Source organism: Orycteropus afer, unplaced genomic scaffold (assembly GCF_000298275.1).
Source record: "Orycteropus afer afer isolate SDZICR_OR568_19922 unplaced genomic scaffold, OryAfe1.0 scaffold00048, whole genome shotgun sequence".
Classification (NCBI taxonomy): domain Eukaryota; kingdom Metazoa; phylum Chordata; class Mammalia; order Tubulidentata; family Orycteropodidae; genus Orycteropus; species Orycteropus afer.
This window is the reverse complement of record NW_006921635.1, coordinates 3,106,177-3,130,213: the sequence shown is the minus strand read 5'-3', so window position 1 is coordinate 3,130,213 and position 24,037 is coordinate 3,106,177. Positions and strand designations below refer to the sequence as shown.

At 42.2% G+C, this 24,037-nt stretch overlaps 1 protein-coding gene across 1 annotated transcript in view; it reads right to left on the bottom strand.

The window, feature by feature from the left end:
- The window catches only part of CLIP1 (CAP-Gly domain containing linker protein 1), a 101,971-nt gene that overhangs the window by 41,222 nt on the left and 36,712 nt on the right, over positions 1-24,037 (bottom strand). The window contains exons 8-17 of the mRNA XM_042780582.1: positions 20,993-21,937; positions 19,429-19,545; positions 17,257-17,314; positions 15,466-15,549; positions 13,605-13,761; positions 11,029-11,194; positions 10,723-10,938; positions 4,552-6,798; positions 3,195-3,311; positions 1,064-1,170 (exon numbers count right to left, since the gene is read on the bottom strand). Of these exons, the coding sequence (XP_042636516.1) occupies positions 1,064-1,170; positions 3,195-3,311; positions 4,552-6,798; positions 10,723-10,938; positions 11,029-11,194; positions 13,605-13,761; positions 15,466-15,549; positions 17,257-17,314; positions 19,429-19,545; positions 20,993-21,937 (4,214 nt within the window). The remainder of the gene's footprint in view (positions 1-1,063; positions 1,171-3,194; positions 3,312-4,551; positions 6,799-10,722; positions 10,939-11,028; positions 11,195-13,604; positions 13,762-15,465; positions 15,550-17,256; positions 17,315-19,428; positions 19,546-20,992; positions 21,938-24,037) is intronic.

Genomic DNA, 24,037 nt, shown 5'->3' with positions numbered 1-24,037 from the left:
AAATTTTGGTCAATGACATGAGACAAAGTATATGTGAACTGCTGTATGAAAAGTGAATTTACTCTGTAAATCTTCACCCAAATCCTAAAAAAAAAAAAAAAAGAACAAGTTCTTTTCTCTGAAGAACTAGACAAACACTAATCTAAGCTAAATGAACAATAGTATTGAAGAGAGTTACTCTGGAACAACAGTTTAGAACTGATGCTTTTGTTTTTGTCTGAATTTCATCTGTTTGTTTTATAAGAACTAGAGATAAATAATATAAACTCTTGGAGGGCAGAGACCACATGTAATTCATCTTTGTGTCCTTCCTAGCTTAACTGCACCTAGTGCAAAAGACATACTCAAATATTCCCCAGAAAAACTGCCTTTAAATTTTTAATATCAAGACGCTGTTAGATATCAGAATAGAGGAGCAAGATGACATTTACGTGGTCACCATCGTTGAACATGCCAGATACACCAATCTCCAGTGATCACAGTCATCAAACGTGGATGGCAAGCAGGCAGTGGAATCCTCTGCAAAGGCAGCACAAGCCGTCATTCTGCCCCAAATCAGGCAGCACGCCGACGTATAAACCACAACCTCAAAGAACCTTTCAAAATTCTGTCCACAAAGACATTACGTCTATGTCAGAAGAGTGGATTACTCTTAAAATCAAGAGGACTACTGATAACTCTGAAAGTGATTTGCTGCCTTTTTTTTTTTTTTTAAAGATAAGTGTTTTCAGGAATTTATTCATAACAGGCCTGGTGATTTCAACAGTTAAGACTGGTTATCCAGTAAATATTGTGTTTTAAAACTCTAATTCTACTTGCATTTTCATAAGACAATAAATACAAAGCCATTTGAATCCCAAATGTTGCTACCTTAGCTATAGTTCTGATCTAACGGTGGTCATAATGGTTATTTCTGGGGTATGCAGTGGAGCTAAGGGTACAGGTGGGGAGGTAACGATAACTTTTTATTTCACATACTTTTGAAAGATTCTTTCAAATAATTAGCATTGTTTTCACTTTTGCAATTTAAAGAAAGTTCTGTATCTCAAAGAGAGAAACTTACATTTCTTTCCTGAATTCTTCCATTTTTTGATTTTCTACGGTCAGCAGTTCTTTTGATTTGTTCAGCTCTTCCACATTTTTCAAGTTGTTTTCCTTCAGGGCATCCAACTTAAAGACCAAAAGAAAAAGCTCCATGAAATGACTTCATTTTCCAATGACGTGTCAGGACTGACAAATTACTCATGAAAATGTGCATTAAAAGTCATGTGCAATTAGTCACTTGAAAAAAGCAAAAAGGAGTCACCTGGGTGAATAGATGACAATTGACCGTATCTATTATAAGCAGCAAATCTCTTCTTTGATTTAGTCAGACATTTCCTGTACCTGGCCAATATGTCAAATTAAACTGCTACATAAATGAAACCTAAGTGTTTGCTCACCTTGTGTACAGGCCTCAATTTTTTTTTTAATCTGTCAGTGAACTTGTTATTCAAGTACAGTTCATCTTTTTTTTTTTTTAAAGGAAACAGCAGCAGCAGAAAATGAAACACAAACGCTCGCCTTCAGCAAGGATTATTCTGTTATGAAATGAAATTCCATTCCTTCCCTATTGATTAGTCATTTAGGACAGTACATATTTTGATTCAGTAGCAAATTGATATAGTCTTCATTAAAGAAATTATTCCTTTAGCTCAAAATATTTGCAAATGAGAAGAGACTGAGTGATCTGTGCAAAAGACAAAAAGCCACAAGGGGAGACTGACAGGTAGTCACACCCACTGAGGCCAACCACCCTGCCCACAGGAGAGCAGACGACTTAGGGCCTGGCCCCTGGTAAACAGGCAGATGCACTACTGGAGTAAGTAGGGATGTGACTGCCCACAGGCCCTGGCAGGTGGTCGGCTGCCAGGTGCAGAGCCCCCTCCCAAGATGTGGCACTCACTGTGGACCTCCCACCACAGAGCATGGTCCCAGGGAGCACTGGCTGCTAGGCCTAAGCAGATGTTCCCAGTAGTTGGAGAGACTCCTGCCATGTCATGGCCCACGGTTCTGGAGTGCCAGAGAGTGGCTTTGCTAGTTTTACTATCACCACTTTCTTTTTAAGGCCTAATATATCAGAATCATGGAGCAAGAAAAACGAGGTATCATAATGGGTCCATAAAAAGATTCACCCAGCCTTGCATTTTCGGCTACTTGAAGGCACCGAGGGACGTGTTACGGAAGGACGCAATTCTCCCTGATTCCATCCTTAAAGGACCAGGACCCCAAAAATACTCTCATTTACTTTAGCTTCTAGTTTTATCATCATCTATGATTTTTTAAATATCTTTTTATTTTTAGCTTAAGATGGTCAGTTCTAGAAATGTACTCCTTTCTGTGTGAAGTTTTATTTATTTACCCCACAATCACCTCAAAATATTTATGTCTTCACGGAACATAATCTCTGACCTTCCAGAATGAGGAAGCCTAGTCTGTTCCAAGAGCTGTTCAATGCGGCCATCCCACCCCTGCTTTAACACCTGCCGTCTCAACTGCCTGCCCCTTAAAAAGCATCTGAAGTTCCACAGAACTGCTTCAGTGAGTCAACCTGCTTAGGATTTAGGTAACAGCTATGCAAAAAAAGAAAGGCCTGCTGAAAGCTGGGAGGGTGGGAGCAGAGGAATCAAAGATGGGTAGGAAAATGAGAAATGCTACTTGTGGATAGAATCAAAATATCCTGATGCCACAAATTTATCCCAGCTCCAGAAGTGACTGATTCGAGATGACACAAAGGGAATTCATACTGGAATAGGCCAAAGAAAGGAGGCCCACATGAAACTTAGGGCTGAAGCATGAATTTAGGGGCCAAAGGCTGAAGAGAAGTGGAGAGGAAAAATATGTGTGACTGTAGATGAAAGACATAAAAACTAGAGACTAGCACCAGGAGCTCCTCATTAGTTCTATCACTGAGCAGTCATCCTAGAGACCCAAGCTACTGGGGATCTCCCCTCAGGGTTTGAAGGCTGACCCTGCTAAGTAAGTACAGAAGTAACACATTTTATTAGACGTTACCACGGCTCCAGTGTACATTCAACTCCGCTAACACACGTCAAACCTGTACAAGGCCACGCTTCAAACACAGACTGGGATCAAATACTTCCATGAAGTCGGTAAGCTGTTCTTTGTACAAAAAGCCATTTAAATCTGATTACTTCATTCTGGAGTTTTTCATTTGTTTGCTTGGTATCTTCCAAGGAGGCTAGCGTCTCAGTCTTCTCTTTGGTCATCTGCTCCATGATCTGCACGGCATCTTCTGCGGTCTGGGCAGCCTAAACACGAGAAAGCACTATGAGAAACAAGGACCCACCACCCTCATGGCCAGGGGCTGCTCAGGCCATGCTGTTCTGCAGCCTGTTCCTCACCCAGTGTCTGTGCAGTCAAGGGAGTCACCAGAGTGTGAGGCAGGCCTCAAGCCAGCACTAAAACAGACAGACCCAGACATGGAAGGTCTTTGCTCTGAAGCAGAGCAAAGCTACAGGCTCTTCACATGCCATTTCTCCATCAGTCAATGTCAGGTGAAATGTATTTTCAGAGCTCCCTCAACCTACTATCCAAGTTACACTGATTGCTATGCTCACCTCTTCAACTTATGTCTGAGAGATGTTCAGTGAGGAGGGAGAATAGCCCCTGCATAGCTGAACTTTCCCCTAATCTGCTTCTAACAATATTTACTGTTGTTAAGTTTCAAATACTATTCTTGCTATTTCAAATGTAGGGCTTTTGAAATCGCTCAGAATTTAGGTTGGGAATTTTTCAAATAAAGATCATTTGGGCAAGTACAACAAAAGGCTCAAGTGTCTAACGGGAAGTACAGAATGGAGACATCTGTCAGAGGCTGTTGGTAAGAACATGAACATGGCTGTGACTGAAACAAGCAGAGCACAGAGAAGCAGTGCTAACAAAAACCAAATCAAATCTTTCTGGGCACTTGCTCATGGTTTCATCTGATCTAACAAAGTTCACGGGGATTCTGCATTATATTTCCTCTCTTATCAGCCTTGGAGATTTCAATAGAATCTTTCCAACTCCAAATGGCACAGTGAAAGCCTACTGGGAAATACTATTTTAACATGTGCCAACTTCACTGTTGCTCTTAAGTCTTTAAGAACTACAGTTACTTTTTATATGAAAAGTTCCTTAAATTAAAATATAAATCCTTTCTATTCACAGTTTAAAGTGTCAACAAATAGGTAGGACCTACTACAACTAGACATTTTAGTAAAGAACGCCCTAGCCACTCCTCAGAAGGAAGGCTGGGCAATCTACTTCTGTAGTGATACCGCCTTGGAAACCCAAGGAGGGGTCACTATGAATTGGCTTGACTCGACAGCAGTGAGTTTGTTTTTTTTTTTCTTTTATCATACTGTAATCAACAGCTTGAGACACAGATGCAACTGATTGGATGGGGTGGATTTACAGTGGAAATGAAGAAAAATCCCCTAAGTCACTAGAGTTAGTGGCCCAGTGTTAGTAGTACCAGGTACTCAATACTTGAACCTCTCACTTTACCGTAAATGTCTGAAGAGTCTCGAGCTCTCTAATTTTAAGAGTAAGCTTGCTCTTGTCTTTCCTCAAAGTACGGTTTTCGTTTTGAGATTCTAGGAGGTTGGCTGAGATGTGGCTGTTGGTTTTCGCCAACTGGCTGATCTCTTTCTGCAGGAGGAAGTAGCTCTCCGCCAGCCTCTCCTTCTCCTTCAGGAGCTCGTCTTTCTCCTGCATCATTTCTCTCTTTTCAGTCAGGAGGGCCTTGTTGTGCTGCTCCACCTTGGCTCGCTCAGCCAGGGTCACCTCGTGGTTCAGGTGGAGGTCTTCCAAGATCTTGGTGAGGCAGCTGTGCAGTCCCTGCAGCTCTAATTTGGATTGGGACAAGGTGGCAAAATCGCTTTTCAGAGTCTCGATGTTGGTGGCAAGCTGAGCAGCTTCTGCACTCAAGAGTTCCTTTTCTTTAATTATCTCCATGACTTTTTGCTCAGATTTCGTCTTCTCTTGGATTAGCACAAACTTCTCCGATTGCAGCTCTTGTACCTCCTGCTCCAGGAGCACCATTCTCCCGTGCAGCTTATTGTTTTCATATAGGGATGACTCGTTTTCCTGCGCTCTGGCTTCTTTCTCGAGGAGCAAGGACTGCTGCATTGCACGGATGTCCTCGTTTAATTTCTGACACTCATCTTGCAGGTTCAGCCCATCCCTCAGCAAAACGTTCTTTTCAGAACAACAAGTCTTAAGTTCAACATCCAAACTCTCCTTGGCTTGCAATATGCTAGAGTGTTCTTTTTCCAGATTCTTTTTGTCATTTTGAGCTTCTTTCAGCATCAAAGAGAGCTCATACTTGCTGGCTGCTAGTTCCTGGTTTTCCTTTTTTCTTTCTTGCAGCTCTTTCTTCAGGGCATCCAGATTACCAAGTAGCTTCATCTTCTCATGCACAACCATCCTTCTGCTGGTGGACTCTTGATCGTATTTCCTTTTAAGGTCTCCTATGGCTTTGATGGCATTTTCTCTCTCTGTGAGTAAGTCTCCAGTTTGCATTTCCAGTGCAGATTTTTCTCTCAGAAGACTCTCCTGCTGCTTCTTGAGCTTTGTCATTTTCTGACAAGCCATCTCCTTCTCAGAAGTTAGGTGCGTCAGCTTCTCGCTCAGGCTCATCTCAATATGGACAACCTCTTCTGAGCATTTGCTGAGTTTTTCAGTGAGGATCCTATTTTCCCTTAACAGCTCTTCATTTTCAGCCAAGAGCCTTTGCTCAGAGGCGGCCAGGGTGTCCTTCTCGTGCAGAAGCTGGGTGCGCTCAGAGTCTGTGATCTCCCGGCTGGTCTTAGCTTCCTCCAGAAGCTTCGTGAGGCTTGTGTTCACTGCCTGAAGCTGCAAGGTCTCCAGTCCCGCCCTTCTCAGAGCTTTGCTGGCATCATCCAGCTGTGCGTGCAGCTCACTGGCTTCTGTGCTGAGCAGCTGTTTGGCCTTGAGGGTGGCCTCCAAGCTGGTGTTCAGCTTTTCCTGCCCTTGAAGCAGTGTGTCCTTCTCACACTGTAGATCTTTGTTGCTCTGGAGGAGATGGTCTCTTTCTATCTTTAGGGCCAGGCACACGGCATCAAGACTTGACTGTTTCTCCAAAGCTGACTTTTTCTCAGCTGTGAGATCTTCAATCTCTTGGACCAAGGCTTTCTGATCTTTCACTAGCTCCTCGTAAGAGCTCTGCAGCTTCTGAATTATTTCGTCCTTGTCTTTAGCCAAGAGATGGTTCTCACTGGCGAGCTTCTTCATCTGATCTGCCAGGTGGCTTTTCTCTTCCTGGTCCTTCTCCGATGCAGCAATCAAAGTTTCTTGGCTGAACTGAAGTTCTACAATGAGTGCCTGCATGCTCGCCTTGGACACCTGCAGGGAGTCATTTTCCATATTAATCTTCAAGAGTTCTTCCTGTGCAAGATTGATTTCTTTGAGCAATTTCTCTCTTTCAGTAGTCAGAGCTTCTTTATTCAGATGTTCCTGCTGATAAAGCTTCTCAGCATCTTGCTTTTCTTCTAAGGCTCTCTCCTTTTCTAAGTTAAGAGTTTCATTTACTGACCACAGTTTCTGCTGGTCTTCTTGAAGTAAAGTTATTCTGGCCTCCACCTCTACAAGCTTTGATAAAAGCGAACCTTTCTCTAACTTTAAAGCATTGCCCTCTTGTGCAAGAAGCTGCTTCTCTGATTTCAGACCCCTCAGCTCTTCTGACATTAGTTCAATCTCTTTTTTGGCTGATGTTAACAAATAGGTTAGCGACTACAGAAAGAAAAGGTGGAAAGAATGGAAACAAAAATGAAATCAAGCAGACAAATGCAAGCCCAAATAACTTAATGCAACCTAAATCATAAAAGATTACTTTTCTTTTTTTACAATAAGTTCATCAAAACTACTATAACTAAGGGAAAAACAGAGACCATAAAAGGATAAAGCAAAGCAAGGTTATCTTTGCAAAGTCTTCATGAATCTACCAGCTCACTTTGTCTTCAAGACAACTTGTGAAATTGTTTCTGACAACTAGCAGCATTAGATAAAAGCAGTAGCTTGATTTTGATATAAAGGGCATAAGATTCTTTCCTGCCATTCTCATCATTTCTGGTTCAGAAATGATTCATACAAAATTACTTTTTAAAACATAATTCAAAGAAATACAAAAAAATGAGTTTTTATTTTTGTTTGTTTTTTTAAAACCAAAAACAAAGGTAAGGAAGAAGAAACCCTTGCTTTTTCAAATTAACTGCAGGATCATATTTACTAAATGAGGACCACTGGCCTGAAATGGACTTGGTCACAATAGCACATATAACTTATTAAAAGTGCAGTCTAATTCATTAGGTTCTGTGGCTATAAGGAACGGCCTTTAACAAATGTACTGGCTTATAAAATTATTTCACCATTATGTCTAATCACTGTCCAGCACCACTGCCCAACGGAACAATTATGAAAACGTTTCATATCTACACTGTACAGTAGGTAGTCACTGGACACATTTGACTACAAATGTGGCTAGTGCAACTGAAGGATAGAATTTTTATTTGACTTATTGACATTCAATTAATTTAAATGTGAATGGCTACATGTGGTTAGTGGCTACTGTACTGGACAGCATAGCTATTAAAGACAGACCTTTGGCTCTTAAACTAAGGAACAGAGTGGCTTCATGGGATCCATGAACCTCCTGAAGTTTTGGAGACTATGTGGGCACATCTAACTTTTCTAGGGAAAATATCCATCACTTTCATCAGATTCTCAAAAGAGTCAGTGAGCCAGTGCTGTTGACACAATGACACCCAGTGTGATCCAGGCATCTCTGGAGGGGGAGCAATCTTGGTATTTTAGCCAATGACCTCTGAAAAAAACCAACAAAACTAATGCAACCTTCCACAAACTACTAGAATGCTGTGGAGTGGTCAGGCTGACATATTTTATGGGAAACGCTGAAAAATGGGAGTCTGGCCACACAAAGGACCATAAAGGCAAAAGTTTTCCTGAAAATGATCCCACGTTGAATGGTTCATAAAACTGGAGGAGTTTTACATGGAGAAGAGAAAGTGTTGATAGGCAGCACGTAGAAAAGGGAAAATGTAGGCATCTTTTATACACAAGACGAGAAGCAGATTTCAACTGAATGCAATGAAAATATTTTTGCAAAGCTTTTTGAAACTGCATCGTTATCAGATGAGGCCATGAGATCTCCAACAGCAAGGCTGAAGCAAAGGCTTTGAGGATGTGGCCTAAAGGAGCTATGAAAGCCGTTCTTAAACTTGGTAGGACCACTTTTAAGGAGCCTTGGTGGTGCAACAGTTAAACACTAGGCTCCCAATTGAAAGATCGGTGGTTTAAACCCACCAGGGGCTCTCCACGTGAGAGAAGACCTAGTGATTTGCCCCCACAAAGATTATACCAAGAAAACCCTATGGGGCAGTTCTCCTCTGTGAGGGAGGAGAACTAAGAGTCAGAATGGACTCCATGGCACACAACAACAACATCACTTTTAATTGCTAAGATTTTTGGCTATGAAAGAAGAGGGGAAATGGGAAATGAGTGCTGTCCATTAAGGTTAAACTACCATTCTTTCTGATATGATACAGTTGTCCTAAATGGCTAATAACATTCACTTACACAAAATGTGAAGGAAAAAAAATGCCCGTATCTGAGTGACATGGGATTGAGATGACAAAAATTAAAATTTTGGAACAAAACTTGAAAGTTTAATGTCTTAACTCTTTAAAAATAATAACCCATAATGGGCTATGCCAAGTATATTTAAGGTTTCTATCTGAAATGCATTATAAAACATAAAGAAAGCTAATTAATAAGGGTAATGTTTTATGTAGTTAATTTAACAGACCAGTGAATCTTCATCAAAATCAGAATGCTCTAACTATGTTAAAATATTTCTAGACCTCTCTGAAAAGGCTCCGTGTGGTCACCCCAACACCACTTCCCAAGACAAAGGTGGGCACACTTCTTATTTCCACAGGGCCTTCTATGTACCCTCCTGGAACAACTGTTCACTGGCCAGAATGAGCTCTAGACTATATGCTCCTTGAAGGCAGGAACCGTATTTTGCACACTGCCATCTCCCCACAACTCAGCACAGTGCTTGGCATGCAGATCGTTGTTGGGAGCTGCTGTGAGTCGACCCCCGACTTATGGTCACCCCATGTGTTACAGAGTAGAACTGACTCCGTAGAGTTTTCTTGGCTGTAATCTTCACAGAAGATTAACCAGGTCTTTCTTCTGCAGAGAGGTTGGGTCATTTCAAAATGCCAACCTTTAGGTAAGCTGCCAATCACAAACTCCTCAGGGGTGAGCAAACTATGGCCAGCCTGTCTTCTGTTTTCATGAATAAAGTTTTATTGAAACACAGCCATACCCATTCATTTACACATTGTCTATGGCTGTTTTCATAGGACAACAACAGAGCAGTTGACTTAGAGACCATATGGCTTGCAAAGCCTAAAATATTTACTATCTAGGAGAAGCCTGCTGAACTCTGGAGTATATTCTTAATAAATAAATAACCCATTCATCAGCTGACACTGAAGGACATGAGCCAGTTCACAAATGACCATTACTATGTATGTGTGTGCGTGTGTGTGTGTGATCATCCATTTAACAGGAGGTTTTAGATGGGATTACTTTCAAGTCCTACATATGCTCTTTTATATTTTCTTCCTATGAAACTCCTATGTAAAGACTTCTTTAACACATTAAAAATAATTAAATGCAAGTATTTACTCTTCTTTGAGCACTAAAAAGTTAAATTATAGTAGGAAGGCTGAACCTCACATAGTCACGAGGGTCACAATGCACACTGGGGCACAGATATAATCCTGACACTCTAATATGAAATTCAATATATCAAGTTCTACTTTGTTTAGAAGCAGTCTGGTTGTACAGTGGGAAGCATTTTGCTGCTACCCAAAAAGTTGGCAGTTCAAACCCACTAGCTGCTCTGCAGAACAAACGTGAGGCAGTGTGTGTGCTTCTACAAAGACTGACAGCTTTGGAAACCCTACAGAGCAGTTCTACTCTGTCCTGTAGGGGCACTGCAAGTTGGAAGTGACTCGAGAGCAGTGGGTTTGGTTCTTTTAGTTCTGCTTTATTTAGTGGTTTCCTCACTGCCCTCAAACCCAGCTTCCTGTTCAGGAAGCTAATAGCACCTTCCTGGGGCCAAAGACAAGCCCTGTCTAGGATGATCAGCCAGGCACCCTCTCCAGTTCTCTGTTTCCCTGCTCACTGGCTTCCCTCGGCTTCTCCCTGTTGTCTGTCTGCAATGTGTCTCTCCTAACCCTGGTGGAAGGCAGCAGTACTGATGGCCAGGATTAGAAGGGAGTGCTTCTCCACACAATAGTGTCTACAGCAAAGAAGCTGACAGTGCTTCGCCAGAGAGGAGTCTTCGTGGCAGCTGGGAAACAAGCAGGAGTGGGGGTAATGGCTCCATAGTACATTCAAGGGGAAGGTCTGTGGCTATCACCACCTTTGGGAAGGAATGGAGTTTGGACAAAACATTCGAAGCAAAGGTAATTCACCATGCCGCAGGCATGCAAAAGTGTTAACGTTTTCCAAAGCCAGCTTCACCCATGTCATTTGCTGCTGCTTTCTAAGCCCCTCACAGCCTCAACACAGAGCCAGAGCGAGCTGGGATGCAATTCCACAACAACTCCCAAAACCTACTTTGGCTTTGTCAGCTTGTTTTCTCAGCTCCTCCATCTCCTGCAGCAAGCCACTGTTCTGCTCCTGCGCAGCCTTCAGCCTCTGCTCTGCATCCACCAGCATCTTTCGCAGGTTCTGCAGGACCTCTTCGTGCTGTGTTTTCGCCTCGGAACTGGCTTTCTCGTACCTGGCCTTCATATCCTGGCACTGGTTGTGGCTCATGTCCATTCTCTTTTCCTGCAGAAACCCACGGAAAAGAAGTCATCTAGCAGGTTTGTACTGTGCCCTCTTTCCCTGCCAGCAAACAGTCCCTTCATTGTCCCTTACCAGGTCCAAGAGCTTCTTCTGCAATTCTTTCTTTTCTTCTTCATGCTTTCTAGCTGCTTCCTGCTGGCTCTGCTCAGCTTTGAGAGTTATTTCCCCAATACTTTTCTGCAGAACACGTGCACTGTCATCTGCCTTGGTCAGTCTTTGCTGTAATTCTTCGACACATCTAGAACAGGTTTCAATACGAGTGGTCAAATTGTTCGTTAAGCATGCTTTAACTTCTAGAGCTAAGCTTTAAAAGTATGCTATTAAGCCAAACTAAAGATAGGCATATGAGCTGAACATTTACATTAGGTAGATACACTCACTCCTTGGACAGATGAATCATGGGAGAATAGAAGGGCTGTGTATGCACAGGGAGATGGCTCAGAGGGCAGGAGTGCGTGGAGGGAAGGACACAGGAAAGAGGTAACTATCAGGAGGAAGTGGGAGGGGAGCTGTTGCACTGTGGAAAATTTCAGTCAATGTCATGAGACTAAGTGCATGTGACCTGTTGTATGGAAAGTGAATTTGCTCTGTAAACTTTCACCCAAATCACAATTAAAAAATAAAAAAGTACACTATTAAGAAGGATTATGCTAATGATTACAAAAGTTATGAGTAATTAATAACACCTGAAACAGGAAAAAAAGCAAAAGAGCAATGACTTACCCTGCAAAGAAAACTTTTAATGCGTTTGACAGTTCTAATATTGAGAATAACAAGTACTGTAATTATGAAGCTTCATCATTTTACATCAATAGATTGTTGTTGTTGTTGTTGTTATGTGCCATCGAGTCGGACCTGACTCATAGCAAACTCTCCTTGGGTTGCCGAGGCAGTATCACTACAGAAGTATTGCCCGACCTTCCTTCCGAGGAGTGGCTGGTGGGTTTGAAATGTCAGCCTTCTGGTTAGCAGTCAAATAAATGCCTTAGGCACTATGCTACCAGAGCTCCCCATCAATAAATTAATGAGGAAAAATTAGTGAAAAGGTTAGCATATTAAAGGAAATAGGTATTTAGAAAGTTTAAAAATTTTATCAGACTAGATTATCAAAAATCATTCTAGTGCCTTCTAAGAACCAAAGACATAAAAATGAAAATATACAACTTAAAGTTCTAGTGAAAAGTAACCATGAGGTCAAAAAAGACACCACCTAGGGAACAGGCTATTAAGGAATCAGGGAGTGCAGGGGGGGAAATGGGTGGTACCCCTGGGTTTATGCCCACAAAATACCTACCAAAATGGAGCTTCTCAAAGGCATTCTGCCACAGCCATGTGTGCAGGTGTACTGCCCCATAGCCAGTCTGACCAAAGATGGCCAACCAAGCTCTGGTCTCCCATCACCCACTGGCTCTGAATTGTGGGTGGGTGGACCATTGCCAGTGTCAACACTGTAAGAATCAGAATCCCAAGGGTCCTAAAACAACCTCTAAAAGGCCTGACAAAATAAAACCTTTGAGTTTTTATAGTACAACTATGAAAGGAAAACAATCGAAAAAAAGGGAACAACCTCAGAACAAAGACTAGAACAGGTATTAAGACTAAAGACACATTAGCATTGAGGAAGTACAGTGCGGGGCATTCAGAGTGGCAAGGGCTCTGGAGTCACACTTCTGTCTAGACTTATGCTGCATCACCTCAGGCAAGTCATTTAACATCTTAGCATGTCCTACTCCCTTCTTCTTTAAAATGGTCCTAACAATATATTCACCTTAGAGTAAGGTTATTGACAGAATCAGCAAATATCCTCCCATGCAGGAGTTAACATAGCACATGGCACCTAGCGAGCCCTTCAGAAATGACACCTACCATTACAATGGATGAGCCCTGGTAGCACAGTAGGTAAGCACTCTGTGCCCACCAGCTGCTCCACGGGAAAAAGATGTGGCAGTCCGCTTCCATAGAGAATGACAGTCTTGGAAACCCTATGGGGAAGTTCTACTCTGTCTTCTGGGGGGCCTGTGAGTTAGAAATGACTTGATGGAAGTGGGTCTGGTTTGGGCTTTGCTTCCACAAAGACTGACAGCCTTGGAAACCCTATGGGGCAGAGTTCCACCCTGTCCTACAGGGTCACTATGGGTTGGAATTGACTCAACAACAATGGGTCTGGGCTTATCATTAATTTTCCTTTTTAAATACTGTAATGGCACGTAAAGGAGCTCTAGTAGCACAGTGCCTAAGGCGGTTCAAACCCACCAACCACTCCTCGGAAGGAAGACTGGGCAATCTACTTCCGTAGAGATACTGCCTTGGAAACCCAAGGAGGGGTCGTTATAAGTCAGGACTGACTTGATGGCAGTGAGTTTGGTTTGGTATTTCAGAATGGCATGTAAAAGATGGTATTGGCACTGATAAACTACTGACTTCTCTTTACAAGTCATCCAAAGGTTTCTAAATAGAAGACATATCCTTCCTGAATCTTGGGATAGGTCAAAATGCACTCAAGAGGTTAGCTAGTTTATTCAAGGTCACACAGAGGTAATGAGAGAAAGGAACAGACAGGAGGCTTCCCAGCGTAACTGTCCTGCCACTACTGCTGCCCTCCAGGGCCTCATCTTACAGAGACACCACCATCAACACACGCAACATACTTTTCTTTCCGGCGTAACTCGTCGTTCATTTTCGTCAGCTGAGAAGAATTATCTCCCGACATCTTCATTATTTCTGCAATGTCGTTTTCCAATTTTTCCTTTGCTTTTATTAACTCCATTTCTCTTTCATCTCTCTCTCTAAATTTTGCCTCCATATCTGAATATGTAAAAGGTAAAAGAAGAATGGCACTGTTGTGGTATAATCAACAAATTTAAATGTATTATCTTATTGCCTTTTTGGTGAAAGTATACACAGGAAAACAGGTTCCCAGTCAACAATTTCTACACATACTGTTCAGTGATATTGGTTTTATTACTCACATTGTGTCAACATGCTTCTTAGTTCTGTTCTAGGTATTCCATTCCCACTAACTTTGTCTCACTGGCCCCAACCCTGTCGTCCATACTAGAGTAACTGCTGACCATTTGTTCTCAGAGATCCTTTTTTAAAACAGCACAGTACTCAAGGGTATCATTCACTAGCTTTGGATCTAACCTGCTATTTAGATAAAAGGGGACTTCAGGAGGAGACCAACAGAAATTTATCAAGGGCCTCCTCTGCGCCCATCTTGTTCTAGGAAATATCTGCATGTAGCAATCCCTCTCTCATGAAATTCCTACAGGCATGCCCCATTTTATCATGCTTCACAGAGACTATTTTTTTTTACAAAATGAAAATGTGGCAACCCTGCGTAGAGCAAGCTATTGGCACCATTTTTCCAATAGCTTGTGCTCACTTTGTGTCTCTGGGTCACATTTTAATCACTCTCACAAAATTTTTTCATAAAGCTATTGCACACTTTAATAGACTACAGTATAGTGTAACCATAACTTTTCCCAGGATAGTGCACGGGGAAACAAAAAAATTTGTGAAACTCGCTTTACTGTGGTAGTCTGGAACTGAACTTGCAGTATCTCTGAGGCATGCCTGCATTCTAGCAAAGAAGACACAGTAAACAAAATAAATGTTTTAAAGCAAGCAGGTAAGAAAACAACATAAAGAAGGGAAAAGATAAATATGTATAGGGGGTATAATACTTCAAGACCCGGAGGTAGAGAGGGCGTGAGCTGCGTGGGCCTCTACAGATGATGGTGGCAGGACGGGAAAGCAGGGGCAAAGGAGCAAGGCAGGAACAAGGCCGACGCATTCAAGCTCCACATGGAGGGCCACATGGCTGGTGCGGGGTGAGCAAGGGGAACGGTGGGTAAGAGGTGAAGTCAGAGGCGGAACAGGGGAACCAACCAGAAACCAAACCCACTGCCAACAAGTCAATTCTGACTCACAGTCACCCTACAGGACAAAGCAGAACTGCTCCATAGGGTTTCCAAGGCCGACATCTTTGTGGAAGCAGGCTACCACGTCTTCCTCCCATCAAGCAGCTGGTGGGTTTGAACTGCCAACCTTCCAGCATACAAGCGAGCGCTTAACCACTGCACCACCAGGCCTCTTTAACAGGGAAAAGAGCATGGCTTTTACGCTGAGTGAGATGGGAAGCCAGTGGAAGGCCCGGCCTCGGGTAAAGGGCTGCCCTGGCTGCTGTGTAGAGAACAGACTGCAGGGTAAGAACAAAAGCAGGGAGGCCAGCGGGCGAGCTGCTACACCATCCAGACAATGGCCGGCTGGCCTCCAGGGCAGACAGAAAGCAGGGAGAAGGGCTTGAATTCTAGCTACATTTTGAAAATAGAGCAAGCAGGACTTGTGGAAGGTCACTGACATCAAGTAAGTATTTTATAACATTATGGCACTCTACTAAGTGAAGAGGTTAAACACCAATATCAACATACTACTGTAACATCCACAGCTATCGCAAATCCTAGTATGCCTACTGTAGCTAACGCATGGTCATCAGAGACGTCTTACCTGCTAAATTTTCTCTCAACTTCTCTAATTCAGAGGACAGCGTGTTAAACTGTTCTTCTTTTTGGTGTAATTTGTTTACAGTTTCTATTTAGGATAAAGTAAAAAGTTTAATATATCTCATATTTAATAAGCCATCTAGAGCTTGGCTGTCTCACAGCCAAATCGAATCATGTGTTTATGAGAGATGAAATGCCAGGATACTAGTAAGTCTCATTAAAAATCAAATCATGGCTTCCAGCCAAAGACAGGCATATAAGCTGAACATTTACACTAGGTAGATATACTCCTCGGAGAGATGAATCATGGGAGAACAGAAGGGCTGTGTATGCACAGGGAGACAGCTCAGGGGCAGGAGTGCATGGAGGGATGGACACAGGGAAGAGGTAACTATGGAGAGGAAGTGGGAGGAGAGCTGTTGCATTGTGGGAAATTATAGCCAATGTCATGAGACACAGTGTATGTGAGCTGCTGTATGGAAAGTGAATTTGCTCTGTAAACCTTCACCCAAATAACAATAAAAATTAAAAAAAAAAAAAATCAAGCCACGGAACCACTGTGGAAAACTATACAGCATTTCCTTAAAAAGCTGGAAACAGAGACGCCCTGTGACTCCGTAATTGCACTACCAGGTATGCATCCTAGAGAAATAGGGGCCATGTCAAAAGCAGATGGGACGCATACCCGTGTCATCACAGCACTACTCACAACTGCAAAAAGAAGGAAACCACCTAATGTCCATCAACAGAGGAACAGTCCAACAAGCTGTAGTACACACACAACGGAGTGCTGTACAACATTAAAGAACGACAACGAACCTGCAAACCACAACCTGGGTAAACTTACAGGCCATTGCGTTGAGTGAAGTCAGTCAATCACAAAAGGATAAATACTCTATGAGGCCATTACTATAAAGTCAAGAATAGGGTTTCACAAAAAAAAAAAAATATTCTTTGCTGGTTACCAGGGGTAGGGCGGGGAAGGGAAGATAAACCAGCAATGAGAGGGGAGACACATAGTAACTTGGGTGAAGGGAAAATAAATAAATAATGAGATAAACAACAAAGGAAAAAGTAGCTTTAAGATGTTCAAGGAAAATTGAAAAATCAAAATATTCTCTCAAAGAAAAAGTACTTCTGACCCAAAAATTACTTTACTGCAGTGTTTGATCCACAACTAAAAGAGAAATGTTAGATGACTAGAGGACAAATTATCATGGATTTTAAAATTCAAATATAGAGGGGACATGATGAATATAACTGACATCACTAACTGCGTACCTGAAAAATGCTGAATTGGCAAATGTCACGTTGTATGCATTTTTACAACAATTAAATAATATATATTGTGGCAAAAACTTATCTTGTGTCAAACAATAAAACAACAAATCATGCCACGATGGTGAATCTGAAGAGGGTTAGGATGAGGCCAGCAGGCATCTCTCAGAGGCCTCCAGGACCCGCAGATCAGGCAGGCACCAAGCAGCCCCAGGGCCAGTCATCGCTTTTCGCCTTCCAACTGAAAGTCAATAAAGCTACCAACGACTACAGCTTAAATATGATACTTTTCCCAAGTATACTTACATTTTAATATGGAACAAGCCTTAAATCTAAAGAAGAAAGAATTAACGGGGAGTCTGAGGCTTCAGGAAGCCAATGGAATCCAGAGTTTGCTCTGAGGGGCGAGAACTTCCAGGACAGTGAAAGTAGACTAAAAGGCATCAGGGACAGGACCCACGTGAGAACATGACAGCCTCTAAAGCCAGCTGCTCAGACTCAAAACACTAAGACACACCTTGCATACTTCTCTGAACAGAGACCGCCTCCTCCGAAGCTTCAGTAAACTTTTCTTTCTAAAGAAAAAGAACGGGATATTCAGAATAGAAAGATACCAGGATCTCAAAGTAAGAAGACAAAAAACGTCTATCAGTTATCCGTACAACACGATCTGTTCTTTGTTGCTGGTTCTGTTTCATTAAAACACATGTATGCTTAACACATGTAAACCTCAATTACTACATCTCCTACTGTGTCACGTCCCTGGATGGGCACATGTGAATGAGGTTTGCATATGCAAGTTCCAGTACATGCGTGAGCACACATGTAAGTGTGCACGCATATGGATGTGCCTATATCCATGGATATGCATAAGTATATGCACGTCCATGCGTATGTGCATGTGTATGCAGGGGTGGGATGTGTATCCTTTTTCCTCATGTTGCTACCCTCACATAGCAGACCTCTTCAGAAAACTCTGAGACAGTGAACAGAGTTCCGAAAGTTTCCGTATCTAACAGTAATCTAAGCCTAATATAATATCTAGATCTACGCCAGGGCTTTTTAAACTGACCTACTGTCATGGGTCTTCTTTTCTAAACACGACAGGCCACTCTCTTGGTTGCCCTGAGATGAACTCTGGGCTAGATACACCTCAAGAATTTTTTAATGGCTATTTCTAACTCACTAGAACTCTAACTAGAGACAAGATGGGCATGCACACCCAAAATCCACCCAGAGGCTGACCACCATGTCATGCCCAGAACCAGACCTAAGGTGGCATGTTTTCAGACCACAGAAAGGAGTAGTCCAAGGCATGCTAGGAAGTTTGGGGAGAAGGGCAGAGGAATGATGTGGAACTTAAAAAACTGTCTTAGAGAAAACTATACTACAAAATGGTGATTCCCAGACCAACTTTTGCTCAAGATGTAGCTGAAATAGTATATGCCAGACTTGTCCAACAGAACTTTCTGTAACGATGGAAATGTTCCATACTCCACTGTCCAATATGGTAGCCCCTAGCTATACATGGCTGCTGAGCACTTAAAATAAGGCTAGGAAACTGAAGAACTAAATTTTAAATTTTGTTTAATTTTATTAATTTACTTTCACATGGTCACATGTGGACAGTGGCTACCACATTAGACAGTGCAGCCATATATTTAGCATGGAAATATATAACCTTATAATACTAGCGTTTAAGTAAGAAAATTTACGCATGGTGTGGTGTTAGCACAGTAGGCAACGGGGGGATATGAGACCAGTGGTCCTCTGCAGGTACAGTTTATCTCATGTGGTTTCTCCATAAACCCATGCTACGCATGTGCTTCTCCATGCTATAAACCACTGGCACTGCTCATGCGTATCAGCCTTGAGGAAGCGTGTGTTTTTGGTGCAGGAGGCAAGGTAGAAGGGAAAAAGGTTAAGGTAAGAAAGAAACTATTTCTTACCACTTGGGATTAAGGAAAGAAGACAAATGTGAAAGGAAACGTCATTTCCTGAGGTGGAATAATCTCGTAAGAAAGAACTCTTTGACTTCAGTGACTACGACAGCAGCCTGCCTCACTAACAGAAGGTGCTCATGACCCAGGATGGCCAGCTACCCACACAGCCCTGAAGCACAGGAACATGTCCTCATCATAGAAAAGACATAATTGTATTGGATGCATGACTTGGAAAGTTCCTGTGATTAACGCTAAACCAAGTGGTCTACAAACTGGTCTTAAAGGAGCCCTGGTGGGGCAGTGGGTAAGTGCTGGGCTGCTAACCAGAAGTTCGGCTGTTTACGCCCACCAGGCACTCTGCAGGACAAAGATGGGGCAGGCTGCTTCCGTAAAGATGAGAGCCTTAGAAAACCCTATGGAGCAATTCTACTCTATCCTACAGGGTGGCTACAAGCCAGAATTGAATTGATGGCAACAGGCTGTTGATAACATTGCAAAGCAGTATATTCTCAGAGGCAAAAAGGACAGATTAAAAAAAAAAAAGTAATACCCACCTTTATTACTAGTTTGGGTTTGATCTGATTCCCTTCAAGGTGTTTACCAGCCAGTAACTGACAACTCAACTGAAATCAACCATATGCAGGATAAGGATGGCTGCAGTATTTCGACCTCTGTGGAGACGTTTGTTTTTGAACAGGAACAACTGGCCACGAACCCTGAGATTTGGATTCCCGAGACATACTTACCAAAAGCTGAAGGTCCTTCTCCAGGGTCTCCTTTGCTTGACTGACTTCACTCAAGTTTTCCTGAAGCTTAGTAAGCGTTAGCTCTTTCCTCTGGAGCTCTCTGGTAACGCTACTAGCCTAACGTATACAGTTACACGGAATGGAGGCAAATGAACAAAAGGGAAACAAAATGAATGAAAAAGAAAACAAAACAAAATAAATGTAAAAACTTTATGAGAAATAAAACTGGGAAGAATAAAGGTATGAGTCACCCTGGTTTTCTGTGTGCTATGTCTTGTTTTGAGGTTGTTATTACACTACGACTTTTCAGACAATCTGCTCTGCATACTGCTGTCTCCTGGCTGTTGAGCCATGCTGGTACTCAGCTCTCAGGATGAGCCACTTGAGCACTTTCATTTCCTAGGTTTTAGAATGTTTAAGATCTGGATGGTGGGGCTATGTTGTCTGTGATATTATACGCTGTCTTTTGGGTATGCTCGAAGTATTTCAATAAACGTTAGAAACCCATTAGACAACAGTTGTCAGAACTTGGCTTTCATTAAACCTTCATATAAACAATAATAATAATAATAAAGGTCAGCCAACCATTGGCTACAAAGTCTCTTCTAATTAAGTTTTGTGTTTTGATTGCTGTTTTGGAACCACGTGAGGAGACTGGAGAACAATGTATTGTAAGCGGTTTGGCATCATCAATCATAGTAACTTAGCAATATCTGTCCTCCCCTCTCCCCATGTAACCATCACAACCCTTCCTTCTTTGCCAATAGAGCAGCTTCTCCCACAAAAAGCTGAGAACATTCAGCATCAAGACTGGCTCCCTAACTAGTGGCAGGAGCTGGGAAAGAGTTTTCCATCCTCCAACAACCCTTTCAAATGAAGATGACATTTAACAAGGCTGGTTAGTGAGCAATGTAGTTGGCAAATGTTTCACATAATGTTTATGCCTTGACCAAAGCACATTTATCCAGTCTTTCCTCAAAAAAGCAGAGAATAGTGGTGTCCTTGTTGTGGGGCAGGAAAACTTCTATGAGACAGAAGTAGCAGCAACTCAAAGTCTGGATTTTGTTGTGAATATTATTTGTCATAGAATGTTGAGTAGCACCCAGCTTTCCCATTTTGTTTTTATCTATAGCCTATAGGTAAGGCAGTATGTAGGTGGGAAAAGAGGAGATGATCTTGTATGCTTCTATGTCATCCATTCATTCACCTTAACTTAGCACCGTCGATTTAGGGAGTTTTCTAGATGACACACTGGAGCCAAGCTCAAGCCAGAAATCAGAGCCAAGCCCAGGGATAAAGTCACAGAGAGAGTGACCAAACAGAAAACTGATAGGTAAAATCAATTCTTACAGTTGAGGTATCGTTTTCTCTAATCTCCTCACATGAAATCACTCAAGATAGTCAGAAAACATTATACTCAACTGGGAAATGTGTTCACACCAAACAATTAGTTTTAATTAAATTAGGAATTTGAATGATGAATTACCTCAACTCAAAAGTAACATAAAATGCAAAATAAGAACAACAAATGGAAAACAGAAAGATGGAAGACATCAATACAAACCTTGCCACTCTCAGCATTCTTTTCAATCTCTAAATTTTTAATCTGATTCTTGGCTTCCTCAAGCTGGTGTCTAAGTCTCTCGATTTCCGATTTACCTTCGGAATCAGCTTTCCGAAGCACATCAAGATCCAAGAGCTTCTCTCTGGCAGCCCCGAGCTGTGATGTTAAATTACCAAGAACCTCGCTCTGTTCACTGCATCTGGCCTGCAGTGCCTCTAGCTCCTTTACCTTTATTTCCGCCTCCTGCAATTTGTTGAATGTGTCTTCCATCTCAACTAGGTGTTGGTCTTCCGCTCTGTCCAGCTTTGATTTGATGGCTTCCAGGCTGTTCTCCTTTTCTTTAATAACTTTCATCAGGTTAGCCCGTAGGGCTTCTATCTCTTTAGCATGTGCAGACCGTTCGGAATCTTGTTTACTCTGCAGATTTTCTATCTCATGTTGGTAATCTAGTCTGACTTTCTCTATCTGTGTTTTCAACTCCGCCAGTTCTGCTGTCTCCATACCCACTCCTTTGCTGAAGGACACCTTCAGCTCTTCCATCGCCTGCTGATGGGACGCAATGGCTGTCTCCAGCTTTGACTTCCACAGAGCTATCACATCCGAGTTCTCCTTGTTGGCATGATTGAGCTTGCTTCTCAATGACTCATTCTCTTTGGAGAGTTTCTCTGTTGCCGTGTGAAGGGTCTTTATCTCCTTCTGGTGCGTTTCTTCACGGACTCCAAAATGCTCCTTCAGGGAAGTTATTTCTCTCTGGTGGTCAGTATGAGTGGCTTCTAACTTTTCTTGCAAAGTGCTTATCTCTTGCAAAAGGGAAAGTGACATATCCACATCTCCAGCAGGTTTATTGGACTCAAGCCTTCTTCGGAGCTCAGCTACCTCCTGTACTCTCAATGCTAGGTCTTTTTCTAGTTCCATGATACGAGACTTTTCTGACACTGTAGCCACCTATTAACAACAGTCCAAAGAAAAAGAGAGCACTTAAATAACAAATCACCAACGATTTTCTTTGACCCTGAAGATCTTAATAACCAATAGAAATGCTTCCATTTTAATATATCTGTAACTAGAGTCACATCTTAAATTCAATTCTGGTGGCTTCGATTCAAAATTATCTCTGGCAAAGCGCCACAATTTCAAGATCCTAAAGGAACCCAGAAAAGCACGAGCATTTCTTTTTCTTCTAAAGAAGCTTAAACCATGGAAGTATCCATGACCTGGCAATCAATTAATAAACAGCAGTATTCCAAGTTCTCAGAGATAGCTGCTTCCTGGAAGGAAGAATGACCCTTATTTTTCTAGCTGCTGCCACCCCGACAGCAGGGTGCACAAACATTTCTCTAGCTGGTGGAGGTGAGCTCACAGAGCTATGCTGGCATATACAGAGGCCACCAGCCACACATGGCTTCTGAGCCCTCGAAATGCAGCTAGCCTGCAGTGAGATATGCTAGAGTGTGTAAAACACACATCGTAATTTGAAGATGTAAGAAAAACTATCTCAATAATTTATACCAACTACACAATAAAATGATAGTACTTTGGATATATTGGCTTAAACAAGGAGCTCTGGAGACGTCATGCCTAAGGCATTTGACTACTAACCAGAAGGTTAGAAGTCCTACTTAAGCTCAAAGCCACCAGCCACTCCGTGGAAGGAAGCCTAGGCAATCTATTTCTGTAAAGATTTACGGCCTCAGAAACCCAAAGGGGGTCGCTATGAGTCAGAATCGACTTGATGGCAGTGAGTCTGTTTTTTGGGTTTTGATTTAAACAGAATGTATTATTAAAATTAATTTCACCTGTTTTTTAAAGAAGTTAACATGGATACTAGAAAAATTTATATCATAAACATGTGGCTCATGTTAAACTTCTCCTGGGTTGTGCTAGTACAAAAGACCTACAAGGACCTGTCAGATGTTTCAACAAATAACCTACTGATTACAGAATAAAAGTCTCAATGAGATGATAAAATAATTTATTAGTCATTTTACAGAAAGACAAAGGAAGAATGAGTACTTACCTGTACTTAAACATAAGACTGTCCCACAGACTCCCCCTCTATGATCCTCTCAGCACGCAGAGGTACACATCTCACCCCCCAAACCCAGTGGTTCTCAGACTCGAGTGTGCACATGAATCACCAGGGATGTGTGTTCAGAAGGCAGATTCCCAGTTACTCCCAAGTATTTCAATCCTATTTAAGTTCTGGAGTAAGGCCTAGGAATCTGCCAAATAAACACACACCTCAGGGCTAAGAGAGGCACTTTCCTGACCTGTGTCATATGGTTCTAAGAGCATTATTTCCCTCTGCTGCCTGTCACGCAGTCGGTACAGCACATGGAACATGTGGAAGACGGCAGCTCAGCATGATGATTCATTACTCGACTGACCTGGGCAACAGAAGGAAATAGGAATACTCAAAAAACACCACTGGGGCTCAGAGTTCAAGGGACTTGCCCAAACTGCCTTTTATGGGGACAGAAAATAATCAGTAATGTGCTGCTTTCATCTCCTCAGCCCACCTACAGGATGTGACCCTGACGGAGACGAGAACGTCCATGAGACCAGAGGAGAAAGCACATGGACCTCCAAAGCCGTGTAACCCAGTCATTCAGTCTCGCAGAGCCAACCACATTGCAGGGCTTCGTGATTAAAGATGTTCATTCATTGCTCTTACTTTTTTCTGGGGACAGGTAGTCTAAGAGTTTGTCATCACCAAATAAGGTGCAAACATGTATCAGTCCCATTGTTGCAAGGTCTGTAACAGACAGACAAAAATGAAACCAAGCAGGGCAATAGTTCCTATTCAGTCACAAAACAGGCAAATTGCGAAAATTCCAAGTCAAAGATAAGTAAAAATAATACTATGATTCTACTTTGAATAACACTTTCACAGAACTGTAACTTTTTATCTCTCTTCTCAAGTGTGCCTTCACTACAGACTACCCATGTGCCTGTCTCCCAAAAGGCAGGCATCACTTCCTCTTCTTGCTAATATCTCCATAGCATGGAGACACTGTTTACAAATAATGTAATGGCCTAAAGGAA